Here is an 18,323-nt window from a genome sequence, read left to right as displayed (position 1 = left end):
TAATCCTTGAAAAACTTATATAAAACTGAAACTGTAGGGAGTGCTAAGAGATAGAAAGCATTTAAAGATGAGATGCCAGCCACACTCACAAGTGACTAAAAGGTGTATCAGCTGGGAGAAAATCAGGGTCCAAGTACTGTGTAGCTTCTGCTCACATGTAGATCTCCAAGCAGAAACTTTAGCCTTCATTTATATCCAAGATCAACTTACTGCACAATATTGAGCATGCCAATGATAATGATGGTAGGGATAATCAATTTTACATCACATATCATGTTGAATGTGATTTCATTATGAAACCATCTGCTCCTGTCATTATAAGATTTATTTAAAGAAACCTATTTACACTGTAAAAACACTGTAATTGGGAGGAAAAGAGGTAAAAGCACCTTTGTGAAACCATTATAATTTCACTTGGGAAAAAGCAAATATTTAGATTTTCCATCTGTACTTTGGCCATAAAAGACTATCTGAATACACTTTAGATGAATTTTTGCTTTCTATACTGTATAAGCTAATGACAAACATTTGTTACTTAACCTGCTTTTGTACAGGTTTCTTCAGACTCAGAATATTTAAAAGGCTTTGATATTTATTATAGTTTTACAAGACATTTTTTGCAAAATATGAGTATAAAAAAGCAAAGTCAATTTTGCTGTACACCAAATAATTACTAATAATAAAGTATAGTGTTGTACTGAATAAATGAACCGCAAATAAAACTGGAATGAAAATTAAACTGGAATTAGATGCTGTTTCAAAAACACATGCCTTAGATCTTAAAGATTCTGAGTGTTCTTCCCCTCCCCCTATTTTATATCTACATAAAAAACTGTAAAAAAGTAGTTTAAAAGCAACTCTGTGTTAAAATTTCATAACGTCAGCAAATACACTATTGTGTATAAACTGCGCTTCACAAAGTGGAAGACCTTTAAACCTTCTCAAATGATACATTTCAGTTAGGCTTATATCCAGCCCATGTTCCTGGCTTCTGTACAGATTGCTGTGTTGCATCGTTCCAGATTATAGCTCAGCTCTGCTAACTGATTTTTCCCCACTTCCAGCTTCATTCTGGAAAAAAAAAGAAAAAATATTACATAACTACTGCCACATGAACATAAACTGAATGCCAAGTCTTTTAAGACAACACTAAGCTTCCATCCTACCAGAGCACAAGAACTCCTCTGGAAATAAAACTGCCATATCGCATCTTTTTAAAGTAAGCGCGGCACAAATGAATAAGTTGCAATTTGCCAGTCATGATAGAAACTAAAGGAAATGCATGTGGCCTACAATAAAAATAAAATGTCCTTCTTGACTATAGAAATGAAACTGCTGGATGCTGATAGTGAGAATTTTTCATTGTCATTGACTCCAGATGTTTTATGTGGCAATAGTGGCTTCAAAAAGTAATTTTTTTTAAAAATAAAATGGCGTTTATGTTTTCCCTGTCAACAGGCTCTTTTAGGTTATTCAAACAGCCTCTGAAGTGTGAATTGTGAATTTTTACAAGATCACTTTGTGTGCTTTTTTTCCCTTTTTCTATACAGATTATATAATGTAAGAAAGAAACCACATGAACCTTTGATGCCTGTGCTGTTGTGTAGCCATAGCAACAGGCACTCACCGTAAAGCACCAGAATGTTTGTTTTCAGTCACCTAGTAGAGATCAGGTTTTACATGAAATGGGTGTTTAGCTAGAAACAATTGGAAAGCATTCTTGAAGTGCCGTTTCTAATTCATCTGTAAGTAGGTCTCTTAAAAGAAAATAATAACATGCCTGCAAGTTTTTACAAGCCCAGCAGATCATTTTTGCCAGTTCAAGTGCACTCAGTCATTTAATTTACATTTTGTAACCCCTCTAATTAAAGCTATCATCTTCACTACACCATGCAGCTTGAGAATACATGAATGATTTAACAAAGATGCAAACTGACTTGTACTATCTGGAAGCATTTCAATTAAGAGACTTATGATTAACATAATTAAGAAACCTAGAATTTATGTTATCATCACTTATTCATATTTTATTGACCTGGTACCTTTCTTCTACTGTAGTAACAGTGGAATAGGTTTATTAGAAATGTCATGGCTTACTCTGACTTTCCACATTTTGAAACAAAAAACACATCAAGAGTAAACATTTCAAACATAAAAGCATTTTATTAGCTAAATATACCTAAGTTATATCTGTGAAAAACAAATAAACTCAGCACAACCACCACACAGGTGATAGTTTGTGAATTGACGTATATTTTGTACATTTGCAATACGATGGAAAAGCCTGTACTTGAGTAACTCAGAAATGTCCTAGTGTCTCCATTTGTTATACCACAGCATCACCTCTACAGAGACAGCACAGTTTATAACGTGCAGAGTTATTCTAGGCTTCTATTGCATCACTGTGCAATAAACAAACCATACCTAGAGATTTGTCACTGACACTGGAGTCTCCATCCCACAAAGAAAAAAACAAAACTCCATCATCGCACTCTGTAGCACATGTTCCAAAGTTATTTGAAAATAAACACATGAACAAGAGGGTCAGCTTAACTCAGGTTCAAGATGGAGAGAGGTAAATGTTGATTGTTTTTGTGCATATGCTCCAAACAGCTATTCAAAGTACCGGATTCAATGCTCTTAAAGGGTACCATTAAATGAATCTGTAGTCCTAAAAGGAGACTTTAATGTACACATGGGGAATGACTAAAACACCAGAGTAGGGATGAGTTGGGGAATCTTGTGATTGAAAGGAATGGTAAAATGTTTAACTAGATTTCTGTGATGCTCATGGATTGTTAATAACATACTCAATGTTCTAACATAAGGTTACTCTGTGGCAGACCTGTAGTAGGGTACCTTGAGCCAAACTGTCAACTGAGTTATTTGTCTTCAAAAGAAAACAGACAAACTGCTCTTGGCTTCTTTTCTCTCACTGCTATATCTTCCGAAAACAGTTAACCAGATGGTGCAGTCTACACCCTTCCCATCATTGCCTTTTTGGGTGGTAATTTGAATCTTCTATTTCCAGTTAAACTGCCTTGGTATGTCCTGTTGTCCAACTTTCCAGTGGCCATACACAACAAAAAAGATATCAGTATCTGAGGCATACAGAGTTTTCTATTCCCCTTCTAGCTGTCTTCCCTGTGTCTCCAGAACAGTTTAATAAGATGAATGAGAGAATTTTAACAACTGCTATAAGCTAGTGCAGTGAAATTTTTTAAATTTCACCAACACACAGGCTCTCTTGCTTACTAGTTAGTTATTGGCTGAACTGTGGAAAGGCACTATGCAAGTAACTTTGACATATAAACAGAGCAATTAGGTCAGATTAATGTCAATTGATGGTTAATTATATTGGTAATTAAATTATTATTTCAATTATTGTTTTATTAGAATAGATAAACTTTATTAATCCCATGGGGAATTCAGACGCATACAGCAGCAGAATACAAAAAAAACAAGGATCCAGACTCACAGGACAAATAATATAGCCAATCAATAAATAAAAAACATAAATTAAGATAAATAAATGTTTATTATTGTGAACTTAATGAGTACATTGGGAGGAAGTATTGAATTGCCTGATAGCAGTGGGCAGAAAGGACTCCCAGAGACTCTTCCTAGTACACAGTGGTGAAATGAGCATGACGCTAAAAGTGAGCACCTCCTGGAGGAATCATGATTTTTCATGATGCTATCCAATTTTGCCTCCATCCTCTTTTTCACAACAGCTTCCAGTGTGCCCAGGGTTTGCAGGCTTTCCTGATACGTTTGCTCAGGCATTGTGCTACTTTTGAGCTCAATTTGTTTCCCCTGGAGATTGCAGGCTAAAAGACCACACTGGCTACTGTTGAATGATAGAACATTTCCAGCATCAAAAGACCTGAGTCTACTTAGGAAGTACAGTCTGCACTGGCCAAACCTCCACAACCTTCTGTTCTTTATTAATGCAGCCTATGATGGGGGAGTCATCTGAAAAGTTCTGTAGATGGCAATCACTGGTATTGTGCTGGAAGTCTGTTGTATATAGGATAAACAGGAAGGGAGACAGAAGAGTTCCCAGAGGTGCTCTAGTATTACACATCAGAATTTCTGACACAGTCCCTCAGACTCACAAACTGCTGTCTGCTGGTCAGGTAGTCCATGATCCAGGAGATTGTGGGGGCATCAAGATTCAAAGCCTTGAGCTTTTTTCCCCTGACAATGAGGGAGAATGGTGTTAAAGGCCAGGAAAAATCAAAGAACATTATTCTGACTGTGGTGCGGGCTTTGTCCAATTGGGAATAGGTTAAGTGGAGCATGTAGAAGAGATTATCCTTAACACCTATATGCATCTGACTGGCAAACCATAGAGGGTCCAGATGTTCTAAAACCAGGGGTCATAACTATCTTAGGACCACACTCTCAAAGGTCTTCATGGTGTATTAAGTAAGAGCAACTGATCTGAAGTCATTGGGATCACTGGAATGCCTTTCCTTGGCACTGGGTCCACAAAGAATGTTTTCCACAGCTAGGTGTCCTTCTGCAAATTCAGGGAAAGGGAAAACAGGTGCTGTAGGATCCTGCAGAGCTGGCTGGCAAATGTTTCAGCATCCTGGGGATGATTCCATTTGACCCTGAGCCTTGTTTATGCAGAGTTTTTCCAGCTCTCTCCTCAGCTGATCAGCTGAGACAAACATTTCAAGAAGTGGAGGGGGCTGGAGACCACAAGTGAAATGTTATTTTAGGGGAAGGTCGTGTAGGGTGCAGATGGCAGTTGCTGTCTGCTGTCATTGGAGGACAATAGGAAGTTTTGATATATTTATGTATTTAAGTAATATAACCACGTGTTCATTTTTACATGTCCAAATATATTAAAAAAAATATAAATATTCAGCTTCATTTTGTCTGTGTATTTTCTGCATTAAGTAAGTTTATTAAGCACATTCAGTAGTAGTATTAGTAGTTTTTATTTTATCATTATTATTATTAGTAGTAGTATTTTAGATAGTAATAGTAGTACTAGTAGTAATATAAAATAGAATAATGACCTTTATTTGTAGTAGTAATAGTATTTGTTATTATTATCAGTGGGAGTAGATGTATTAAGGTTATTGTTTTTGTTGTGGTATCACATGTCACAAACGATACTGATAGCTATATCAAGTAACAAAGAATAATAGCACAGTGATACCTTGGGCCATTAGTATTATCACTACTACTAGTAACTAGGCCTTTATTTATAAAGGAAATAATCAACTGGTATATACCATTGTAGTTAAATACTATTGAACTCCAAATCTATGGGTTGCCCTCTGGATTGCAGCAACCAGTGTTTCAAAACTTAAACTCATCAAGACATACTTGAGGTCATCCATGACTCAAGAACATATAAGCAAGCTTGGCTATGAAATGGAACCATAAAGTAAACCCACCTTGCCCATGCAAGGCTTACTGTCAAGCCTTAGTGATATTCTGCTGGAATCATAATTGTTTACCTTTGCGCCCCCCCAAAAAAAAACCACTTAGAGAACTAAAAGGGAAATCAAGCTCAAATTAGACATTCTCAAATAAACTAAGGCTATATTTTTAACCTGATGACTCAACCATAAAATCAGCAGATGGAAGTCTGCATTTAGACTCAAGTTTAGTTAACTGATTTATGGAATGTTTTAATAGTGCCTATGGGAAGCTTAAATTACTGAATTATCTAATAAATAAACTGGTAGTCAAAGCCTGCCCTACAACATGATTATTTTCCAAACATGTTGAATTTCAAGTGAATATAAGCTATACTGAGAAATAAGTGCATAAAAAAAAATTTACAATAAAAATAAAAATGCATCACTGACTGGCAGAAGAAGAAATCAGAGTGTGTGTATATATATATATATATATATATATATATATATATATATATATATATATATATGACCATTTTTAAAAGCAAACACCATAACAAAGGGCAATGCAAAACAAACACAATTACTATGTGAAAAAAGCAAATGGAGCCTCCAGGAAAGTCTATGCACATTATCTACGTATCTTTAGTGTTTCAAGTACCAGCTTACACATATCTATTCATAAATATAAAGGAACAGCTGATAAGTAGATATTGGGTGTTCAGAGAGACTGGTGGCAAGTTTTCAGAACTCCGCAAAACAAAATATGGTGATATTTCTTATTATCCATATACATGTATTAAAGCTGTCCTCCCTGGGTTTCTTGACCGCAGGGACTTTTCAATAACATATCAAAAACATAGATATGGCATTTCTAAGGCTGTCATGAGTAGCATAATTCCAAATATCCTAAACACCACATTATTTCTTTATGTAGAGCATGGATTTTACAACACTGCTGGAGTTAAAATTAGTGATCCTCACTTTCTGTCAAAAGTATCCAAGAGCACTTAAAGAACTGATAGTACTGTGCTGCACAAGTAGTGAATATCACATTCATCCATAGCAGCTGCAATGGGGATTGACAGAAAGCATCCAAGCTTTTAATATACTTCCTCATTCACCACTAGCCATGGCCTTTATAGAGCCTGGCTTCCTGCTAAAGTGATATTGGGTGGATGTGAGTGCGTAGTTAAGTGTGCCTCCGAGACTGACTGATGACCCTATCAGGGACATACAGTACATACATAGACTGGGTGCAGAAAATGGATGAAAAGACTTTTTGTTATTAAAATCCTATTTTTATTAACCCATTATAAAAATTTAGAAAATGTAAACAATGTATTAAAATGCATAAAACTGCTAGGATAATTGCATGATTCTTAGAGCTTTGTCCGCATACATGCTCATCTTAACAAACCTATATTGGTCTGTTCCGAAAATAGTGTGTGTGAGTGAATATATTTAGGTATCTTTTGATGGACTTGTGTCATCTCCATGACTGATTTCTGCTTTCCAACCATCATATATAACTTCTATTTGCACATCTTCACTTGTCAACCATTTCAAGTCTAGAAGAAGGTTTTATTTAACACAGAAATTGTTAATTTTGCATCCAAATATGAAACCTTCTTGGAAGCATTATCAAAAACTACTCTTCTGATTTTCAATGATGATAATTTAAAAAAAGATTATTTCTTACATAAAAACTAACAGAGTATGAAAATACACCAATCAAAACAATTACTCTCTACAGGAGAAGTAATATTTTTATATTCTGGCATTGAAATTTAAATTATTCTTGTAAACCCATGGAAGTTCTAGCCAAATTATAAATTATGAGGATTTATTAGGATTGAAGAGGGAGTAGGCCTAACTAATTTGCATTTTACAGTTTATACAGGAGAGTGAAATCCAAGAACTGTGCTACTATAAAATAATGTGTGTAATGAAAACATAATCACAAAACTTGAGGACAAAAGGCAACATTATTTTTCTGCATGTTTTTTTTTTGTATGACACACAATAAGGGTAGCAAATTAGATAACTGAGGCGTCACATTTAAATTACTCCTCCTATATCTCTCAACTTCAGCCTTTATTTTCAAATTAAAAACCCTGGACTTTACAGATAATGAATCATGTTAAAGGCAAAAACATTTTTAATATGAAAACAAAACATCTATTCTGTCCGACTGAAGGATAAATAATGTTGTACAAAAAATATTAAACAAGGGTGTTCTAGTGTCATATTTTTATAAGAAACTACTAGATTCAAAGTGAGTAATCACTTGGTTAAATACGCAGTTCCTGATAATGGCTGTACAAGAAAATTGATAACCATATGAATTTTCTTCTCAATTATTTTACATCCTATTTGACATAAAGTAATATCCAAGTTCCACCAACTTCACTAAACTGCAATTTTTCCATTTCTGAGTTGTAGGGAAATGTAAATAACCACACACTACTTGCACATATCAAACCAATTTAGAATTGTTTGGTAATGTTATGTATGCATCTTTTGGATGTGGGAGGAAAGAAGAGAACTCAGAATAAAAAACCCACATAGACCTGGAAAGTGCATGCAAACTTCACACACAATAACAATTTAGAAAATCTAATCAGGGATTTTGAAACTTATATAACAGTTTCACAAAGTAAATTAGAACATTTTCATTGAAAAACTGAAAAAAATTCAAGCCTAGCTAAATATTATTTTTTTCAATAACACTGCTTTATTTGTTTTCATCTTAATCAGCATCATTAGATGTCAGGTAGTATTAATAAGAAGAAAAATATTGGAGTACATTTTGAATGATATGACCTTTATCGGTAACTCATTTTTTTCTAATTTCATAAAAAAATCATAAGTGTACTGTATATTGAAAATGAATTATAGTTTATTACCAAATAACAAACATGTTATTGTTATGCCTTATTCAGTTGCTATGCCTCACATTCATCATTTTGTCTTGCACAAATATCTAAGTTCTTGTACTTAATATACAGTAAATCAATACTGTATATATATAAGCCAAATACCACTGACTCACTCACCACAAAATCTCCCAAACCATGAGGACTTGGGATTTGAAATTTGGAATGTAGGTAACCCTTGGCCAATAGGTGTTTGCTAAGAAACGGTTTAAAAAATTTCATGGTCCAAGTGCGAAATCTCTTATAGTTTTTTAGACCCGTTTGTATGTCTGTCTGCTTTTCATGAGAGAACTACTTAACGGATTTAGATAGTGTTTTTTCTATAATTTGCCTGAACATTTTGTTGTTTTTGTGACTTTCTCGTCAGGTTAAGTATCATAGTTCGCTTGCGGTATCAATTTATTAGCGCGAATCCGAGACTCATCGGGCTGCGGAGAGGGGGGCGGGGCCCTCCTCACTCGCGTGTCTGCCTCGGGGCGTAACCTTAACTCCGCTTAGTTAGCGAACGAGAGAACTACTTAACGGATTTAGATTTTTTTTTTCCTCTATAATTTGCTTGAACATTTCGGTTGATTTTGCGACTTCTCTCATTGCGCTAAGAATCATAGTTTGCTTGCAGGAGAGATATATTCGCACTAATCTGAGACATATCCGAGAGGACCAAGGGGAGGAGGAGTGTGGTCAGGAGTAGAGAGCTGGGCGGGTCCCTCCTCACTGTCCTGTTTCACTGATACGTGGGCAAGGGGCGGGGGATGGCTTGTACAATATATATCTGAACTAGCAAAATACCCGCGCTTCGCAGCGGAGAAGTAGTGTGTTAAAGAGGTTATGAAAAAGTAAAGGAAACATTTTAAAAATAACGTAACATGATTGTCAATGTAATTGTGTTGTCATTGTTATGAGTGTTGCTGTCATATATATATATATATATACATATACATATACACATATATTTTATATATATATATATATATATATATATATATATATATATATATATATACACACACATATACACATATATTTTATATATATATATATATATATATATATATATATATATACATACACACATATACACATATTATATATATATATATATATATATATATATATATATATATATACACACACACACACACACACACACATATATATATATGTGTGTGTGTGTGTGTGTGTGTATATATATATATATATATATATATATATACGGGCGGCACGGTGGCGCAGTGGGTAGCGCTGCTGCCTCGCAGTTGGGAGATCTGGGGACCCGGGTTCGCTTCCCGGGTCCTCCCTGCGTGGAGTTTGCATGTTCTCCCCGTGTCTGCGTGGGTTTCCTCCGGGCGCTCCGGTTTCCTCCCACAGTCCAAAGACATGCAGGTTAGGTGGATTGGTGATTCTAAATTGGCCCTAGTGTGTGCTTGGTGTGTGGTGTGTTTGTGTGTGTCCTGCGGTGGGTTGGCACCCTGCCCAGGATTGGTTCCCTGCCTTGTGCCCTGTGTTGGCTGGGATTGGCTCCAGCAGACCCCCGTGACCCTGTGTTCGGATTCAGCGGGTTGGAAAATGGATGGATGGATGGATATATATATATACACACACACACACACATACAGATATATCATATATATATATACATATATTATATATACATATACACATATATTTTATATATATACACATACATACATACATATACACACATACATGCACTTACAGTAACATAGAAATCAATATAAACAACATTAACATCATTATCATATGAGAATATGAAGTAATATATAAGAAGCACATTTCATATAAATATAAATTATTAAACAGTAAAATCTTTTTCTATAATTTGCTACCGTGGCTATTCGTTTGTCTGTCCAGGATTTTAAATCACCTGTAGCACGCAAACCGTTTCACCTATTGACTTGAAATCTGGTACACATATAGTATGTCACGTCTGCTATCCGCTTTATGGGTGATGATTGTATTACTCTTTTTATTTTTATTTTATTTTATTGTAGAATCAACTCCTATCTGCACACACCAGGGCGGCCGTGGGCGGATGCGTATGGTGTATTCACTCCATGTTATCGTGCATTGCGCTGTCACTGGTATTTTGATAAAAGAATTTGAACAACATATAAGAAGCGTATAAATTATTAAACAGTAAACATTAACATTTAAGAAGTAAAGTTACATTGAGTACTACTGCAGTGCCTTCGGGTATACCTCATTTTTTCTTTGCCCATTACATGCTTAAATGTATACATTTTTTGGTGTACCTACCCGAGAATACGCGACATATAACCAACCGTGGGAGAAGCATGGATTTTAAACACGCGTTGAGTTCATCTGCTGGTCTCCCTCGTGGAATAACTGGTAACGTTTGACTAAAATCTACAGAGAGTAAAACGACATTACCTCCTTTTTTTTTTTTTTACGATCTCTGAGATCTTGCTTTTTTCGGTTCAAGGCTTCATAAGCTCTTTTATGTTCCATGGGGTACTTATCCCAAACCATCATCTTTGAATGTTGCAAGACTTTCGCCTTGTATGTAGATCGGGGTAATTACATTCATTGCATTCCTAGTCTGAATCACAATCTGATTGTAACATCCGCTACGTGCCCTCTTTTAATTGCGAGAAGCAGATATATATAGCCAAATTTTCGCGCTTCGTTGCGGCGAAGTACTGCTTTTAATTTTTTATTAAGAAGAAAAGATAACCTTTTTAAACGGATCGAAAATATACCAATAACAATTTGTTATGGATCTGTTTTTTTGTGAAGCTCCCTTTTCACAGCTGTCGCGCTACGGTGTGTGTTTCGTTTATTTGACAGTATGTAGATCGTGGTAATTACATTCATGGCATTCGTTTTCTGAATCACAATCTGATTGTATGGGTGGTTACCTGCCAGGTCACGCTTGTGGTTTGTCAGCAAGTCGCCTTACGTCCGCCACGTGCCCTCTTTCTGTTCCCAGAAGCGTTTCTATAAACTTAATTTAAACTTACGTTTTACACCGTGCTTTTTTCCCTTATGAAGATGCTTGTATGCTTCACTCGCTCGCTTCTTATTGTTTCGCTCCCTTCTCAATTGTTTAATGAATTTTTTGTTCTTCGCGGTTTGCGGCTCTTCCTTCATTTCTCCCTACTGCATTCTTTTATCTCGCGAATATGTTATTGCAATCCGCAGCGGGAGCGTTTCTATAAACTTAATTTAAACTTAAGTTTTACACCGTGCTTTGTTTCCCTTATGAAGATGCTTGTATGGTTCACTCGCTCGCTTCTTATTGTTTCGCTCCCTTCTCAATTGTTTAATGAATTTTTTGTTCTTCGCTGTTTGCGGCGCCAGAGTTGAAGCCCCTAACGTTGCGGTCAGCAAGTCGGCTAACATCCGCCATGTGCCGTCTTTCAGTTGCGAGAAGCAGATCATAGAATGGTTTTAATAGTTTACTTTCAAATAATGCAAAGAGTATGCTACACGTGTTTCTCCCTAATTCTGGACTAATCAGGCGTACACACTCACTGCACCCGCTCTCGGGAATCGAATCTCGAACGTCAGCGCCAGAGGTGAAGCCCCTAACGTTGCGCTACGGCGTGTGGTTCGTTTATACCTCGTGTCTTCTCATTAAACTTTTATCTCGCGAATATGTTATTGCAATCCGCAGCGGGAGCGTTTCTATAAACTTAATTTAAACTTAGGTTTTACACCGTGCTTTTTTCCCTTATGAAGATGCTTGTATGCTTCACTCGCTCGCTTCTTATTGTTTCGCTCCCTTCTCAATTGTTTAATGAATTTTTTGTTCTTCGCTGTTTGCGGCTCATCCTTCATTTCTCCCTACTGCGTTCACAGTCTTTTCACGTGATTACGTGGGAGGCGTGATGACATGACACTCAACTCCTCCTCCCACGGCCATCGAGCTGCCGTCCATTACAGTATATTGTGAAAAAAAGAGGTTCCAGTTATGACCATTACGTGTTGAATTTCGAAATGAAACCTGCCTAACTTTTGTAAGTAAGCTGTAAGGAATCAGCCTGCCAAATTTCAGCCTTCCACCTACACGGGAAGTTGCAGAATTAGTGATGAGTCAGTCAGTCAGTCAGTCAGTCAGTGAGGGCTTTGCCTTTTATTAATTAGTATAGATTTCCCCATGAGATTAATAAAGTACTGTATATTGTGAGAAGCAGCCCGGACACAGATAGACGGACACCATTTTAAGTCCCAACACACGTTTATTTACACTATTTACAATGTCTATAAGTGCACAAACACAGTGCCACAGCACCAATCACCCCAACAGTCCAGGCCAAAGCCACAGTATGCCTTCAGACCGCCTCCTTCTCTCTTCTCTCAGACCTTGTCCTCTTCTACCCAACTCCAGCCTTGAATGAAGGGAGGCGGCCCCTTTTATCCATACCGAGATGTGCTCCAGGTGTGCACCGGCAATCTTCCACCCGACATGCCCCAGTGTGGCGGAAGTGCCGACTGTCTCCCCGGAAGCACTCTGGGTGTTCCCTCTCTTCTTCCCCCCAGCACTTCCTGGTGTGGCGGAAGTGCTGGGGTCCAGGGTCCATCAGGCACGCAGACGCCCCCTGGCGGTGACCACGGGCCCCTACAGGGTTGATTTTCTAAGCCCTGTACCCGTGGCCCCCAATACAACCAGGGCGGTCGCCCCCTTGTGGTCTGGAGGAGGCATGAGCCGGGTGCCACAATATCTAATCTAATTAATATAACTCTTACTGAGAATACTTGATGCACTAATTTAAATTTTAAAAAGTATGCAATAGAGACTGAAGACAGTTATTAGAAAGTTGTAGAATTTTGGTTTCAAGTTCTCACCTCAATGCAACTTCTAAAAGCACAGGAAATTAACAGATTTAAAATGGCGATTGGGCCAAACCATTTAACTTTATATAACACAAGGAGTCAATTTGTTCAGTTTAAACTATGACATTTTCATAGCTGTACACATCATAGAGTAGACAAATCAAAGATTTGCATTCACCATGAAAATTAAATTCACTTTAACAGTTCTAAGTTCACTTTACAAGGAACGACTGAAAAAAAGTTTAGCACATCGTTCCCCTTCATGAATACCACACTTGGCTCATTAGAAAATCTCTCAGTGTTTGACATAGTGTTACACATGTTTGCATACATACCAGGTTTACACACTAAATGCTGTTGGGGATACACTGCATGTGAAGACAAAAATGCATATATTAACAAAATTAAAACTAAAGCCTGACACTATATAATTGCAGTCTCCCTTTCAGTAACAACTTATACACAATTGTATTTTCGTACTAGGCACATTTTTGAGATGTGGGTGAGAAACAAGATTGGCTAAAATAATTTATTTACTTATCTCTATGTTTTTTTTGTAATCATTTCACCATGGTGCAAAAGCTATGAGAAGAAGTAGGCCCTCTCTACACTACAACATCAAAATGGACGTGCAGTTCTAGATAGCCTACTGTATGCCATATGTCACCATTCTGTTGCCCCACATGATTTCGGCAGCTTTACAAATCAATTAACTATGCCATAGGATGGCCCCATCCATTCCCATGCAAAAATAAAAAAATGTCTTATGTATATAGACTGTGAGTTATTAAATATAAAAGCATACAAATAAGAAACATACAAAAATTGGGTCCAAAGGGTCACGCACTTAATATACTGATCATGGTGTTGGAATACGCATAGTCCATATTTATTAATAACAAAACTCCCATTATATTTTCCTTATTAGAACTATATCTCTCTATTATAATAAAAAAATCCTGGGATGAGACGTGACTTTTTCAGAGAGATACTTTCATGTCCTGCGAGACGAGACTTTGTGCCCAAAGATTTAAGCACGCCTGGGGCCGGAAATAAAAGACAAAGAGTAGATGACAAAGTAGAACATTGTAAAGAATTCAAAAAACATTGTCACAATACATATGCAGAGCTGGTTAGAGATAAAGAATGTTTCAACAAAATTACAGTAAAGATCGCATTAGCACAAAGAAATGGAAATTATTACTCTGTGAAACAACGGAACAGCAAAAAGAGACTGAATATATTGTTCGGATTTCAACTTTAAGTCAGAGACTTGTAGATCGTCTAAATCATGTTGCCATCAGGGAACAGTAGTGTTTCTTCCCAATGAAGAGGCGTATCCATGAGAATTAAAATACTTGTTGTTTGGTGAAAGTGAAATCCCCATACACGAGCGACAGAGACGCAAAGTGGCTGGGGTGTAGTGCAGGCCAGGTAGGGGGGTTGGCAAGCAAAGCGATCAGGGGGCAAAGCCCCCTAGTACAATATAAATTTTGGTTAAATGTACGAGAATAAAACTGGAATGGGAACATATTTTCTTTGCAGTGATTTAAATATGTATTCTGCAGTTCAAAAATAATTGAGAATTTGAAAATATATTTGAATGAGAAACTGAAGATATTTAACTCTGAACTACTTTAATTTTTGTAACATTTATCCTAAAAACAAACAAATAACTAAACATAGCAAAGCCTTTATTTATGGATAACATAAAATTTTATTTAAATTCATTTAATTTGAAAATTGATTTCTTAATGAAAATCATATCTTTTAATTTTTTTTCAAAAATGGACTTTGTGTCTGGAAAAAGGAAAAAAAACAACTCAAAATAAAATATAATGTATGTCAAAGACATACAGGTACAGACATCCTACTGGAAAAGGTCAAATCACATTTAGTGATGCTTAAAATGTGAGTCTCTGTATTGAACATATAGTACTTTCTCCTATATTACATCACAAGAAACTAAGAAGCTTTTTAAAAGCACACGCTGAAACATGTTGAAACAAATAACTCAAATATCTGGCTGTAAACATGCTTAGAACATACAGTTAGGTCCATAAATATTTGGACAGAGACAACTTTTTTCTAATTTTAGTTCTGTACATTACCACAATGAATTTTAAATGAAACAACTCAGATGCAGTTGAAGTGCAGACTTTCAGCTTTAATTCAGTGGGGTGAACAAAACGATTGCATAAAAATGGGAGACAACTAAAGCATTTTTTTAACACAATCCCTTAATATCAGGGGCTAAAAAGTAATTGGACAAATTATATAACTAGAAATAAAATGTTCATTTCTAATACTTGGTTGGAAACCCTTTGCTGACAATGACAGCCTGAAGTCTTGAACTCATGGACATCACCAGATGCTGGGTTTCCTCCTTTTTAATGCTCTGCCAGGCCTTTACTGCAGCAGCTTTCAGTTGCTGTTTGTTTGTGGGCCTTTCTGTCTGAAGTTTAGTCTTCAACAAGTGAAATGCATGTTCAATTGGGTTAAGATCAGGTGACTGACTTGGCCATTCAAGAATTTTCCACTTCTTTGCTTTAGTAAACTCCTGGGTTGCTTTGGCTGTATGTTTTGGGTCAGTGTCCATCTGTATCATGAAACGCCGCCCAATCAATTTGACTGCATTTAGCTGGATTTGAGCAGACAGTATGTCTCTGAACACCTCAGAATTCATTCGGTTGCTTCTGTCCTGTGTCACATCATCAATAAACACTAGTGTCCCAGTGCCACTGGCAGCCATGTACGTCCAAGCCATCACACCGCCTCCACCGTGTTTTACAGATGATGTATTATGCTTTGGATAATGAGCTGTTCCACGCCTTCTCCATACTTTTTTCTTGCCATCATTCTGGTAGAGGTTGATCTTGGTTTCATCTGTCCAAAGAATGTTTTTTCCAGAACTGTGCTGGCTTTTTTAGATGTTCTTTAGCAAGGTCCAATCTAGCCTTTCTATTCTTGAGGCTTATGAGTGGCTTGCACCTTGCACTGCACCCTCTGTATTTACTTTCATGCAGTCTTCTCTTTATGGTAGACTTGGATATCGATACGCCTACCCCCTGGAGAGTGTTGTTCACTTGGTTGGCTGTTGTGAAGGGGTTTCTCTTCACCATGGAAATGATTCTGCGATCATCCACCACTGTTGTCTTCCGTGGACGTCCAGGTCTTTTTGCGTTGCTGAGTTCACCAGTACTTGCTTTCTTTCTCAGGATGTACCAAACTGTAGACTTTGCCACTCGTAATATTGTAGCAATTTCTCGGATGGGTTTTTTCTGTTTTTGCAGCTTAAGGATGGCTTCTTTCACCTGCATGGAGAGCTCCTTTGACCGCATGTTGTTTGTTCACAGCAAAATCTTCCACATGCAAGCGCCACACTTCAAATCAACTCCAGGCCTTTTATCTGCTTAATTGATAATGACATAACGACGGACTTGCACACACCTGTCCATGAAATAGCCTTTGAGTCAATTGTCCAATTACTTTTGAGCCCCTGAAATGAAGGGATTGTGTTCAAAAATGCTTTAGTTGCCTCACATTTTTATGCAATCATTTTGTTCACCCCACTGAATTAAAGCTGAAAGTCTGCACTTCAACTGCATCTGAGTTGTGTCATTTAAAATTCATTGTGGTAATGTACAGAACCAAAATTAGAAAAAAGTTGTCTGGACCTAACTGTATATTTAAAATACAAAGAACATATTTTAAACATAAAAATCCATACTCTTTACTAACAGCTACCTACACAAATTAAACAAGCTAACACTTACTCTGAAAAAAACATTTTCTTGCTGCAGCAAAAGGAGAGGAGAACAAATTAATTTGTTTATTGTCTCTTTTTTCCCACAGTTAAACACTGAGTGATGTTGGACTTCAATAATCAATCATTAGTGTACTTTATCTTCCAATACTGGGTTGGTATTATATACATTAAGTTATTAATGTACCACATTATATACTTCATATCAATACTTTACATTGATGGCACCTTTACTCGACTTGCACTGTAATTTTGATACAGCAAGTCTCATGCTTTAGTGGTTAGTGTTACTGCCTAACAGCTCCAGAAGACCCGAGTTGAGAAGTTTTCAAAGTCAACTTCTGTGCTAAGTTAAAATATTACCACGTCTGAATGAATGTCTTCTCATGTACCAAAGACATGAGCGTTAGGGTAGCTAGCAACTATGAATTAGACCAATAAGAGTAAATTTTGGTGGGCTTCTGAATGAACCCTATGATGAATGGCATTCCATCAAAAATTGCTTCCTGCCTTTTGCCACTGGTTTATCAGATGAGCTTCGGCTTCATGTGACATTAAATTCGATCAAATTAGTTTGAAAAAAGAATATCCTTGGCTGTTTTCATTTATTTGTTTGTTTATTTATTTTTGTGGCTTGATGAAAGACTCCTGGCCAGAAGAGCAAGTATTTTTGCAACTGAAACTTGTTTACATTATGTGAAGACTACATATACATTTGCAAGAAATCATTCAAAATTTGCAACCAATTGGAAAGTTAAAAATTGATTTACAAGTTCATTATTTGCTCATTTTTAAATGCACGCGATAAAAAAGTCTGTTTACACTAAAAATAAACCCATTCAGCACTGACTTTAATATTAACAGAGAAGCAGAAAACTGTAGTTTATTACAATAAAATCAATCAAGATCCAAGAGTAAAAATAAGGGTAAGCATATTTTTAAAAATTGTGAATGGCAGGGATCTGTCAAAATGCAACCAAATGTTCTCAGATAGCCTCACACTTTTGTGTTTAAAAATGAGTTTGTTTTTCATTTGTATCCAACTTGATTAAATGACTATAATTCACCTTACCTGTATTCGTATTGGCTTATGCATTCATATAACCTCTGGGCGGTGAACCTCTGATCAACAGAAATGATCTAAAACAAACACATTTCAAAAATTTCAGCATAGTTTTTGGTGAATAAGAAAATCAGCTAAATTTTGAACCACACATCAGTGTTCGTACAGAATTTCTATTCTAATCAAACAAGTGTTTATGTGCCCATGGGAAAGAAATAAATATTAATTGCACTATTTAATCAGCAAATACAACATATGGAAAATAATATCAATTGGTTCTTCTTAGAACAGAAAAATTAGGTTGTGAACATCTTTAACCTTAAATATAAAGGAAAGATGGGAGGGTATATATA

General features: G+C 36.5%; 1 protein-coding gene across 1 annotated transcript in view; it reads right to left on the bottom strand.

The window, feature by feature from the left end:
• Nucleotides 1-307: 307 nt before the first annotated feature.
• swt1 (SWT1 RNA endoribonuclease homolog) overlaps nt 308-18,323 on the bottom strand; it is a 73,908-nt gene continuing 55,892 nt past the window's right edge. The window contains exons 17-18 of the mRNA XM_028811370.2: nt 17,980-18,047; nt 308-1,071 (exon numbers count right to left, since the gene is read on the bottom strand). Of these exons, the coding sequence (XP_028667203.1) occupies nt 966-1,071; nt 17,980-18,047 (174 nt within the window). The 3' untranslated portion in view covers nt 308-965. The remainder of the gene's footprint in view (nt 1,072-17,979; nt 18,048-18,323) is intronic.

Source organism: Erpetoichthys calabaricus, chromosome 10, assembly GCF_900747795.2.
Source record: "Erpetoichthys calabaricus chromosome 10, fErpCal1.3, whole genome shotgun sequence".
Classification (NCBI taxonomy): domain Eukaryota; kingdom Metazoa; phylum Chordata; class Cladistia; order Polypteriformes; family Polypteridae; genus Erpetoichthys; species Erpetoichthys calabaricus.
The sequence above is the reverse complement of the archived record's forward strand: the minus strand, read 5'-3'. Positions and strand labels throughout refer to the sequence as shown.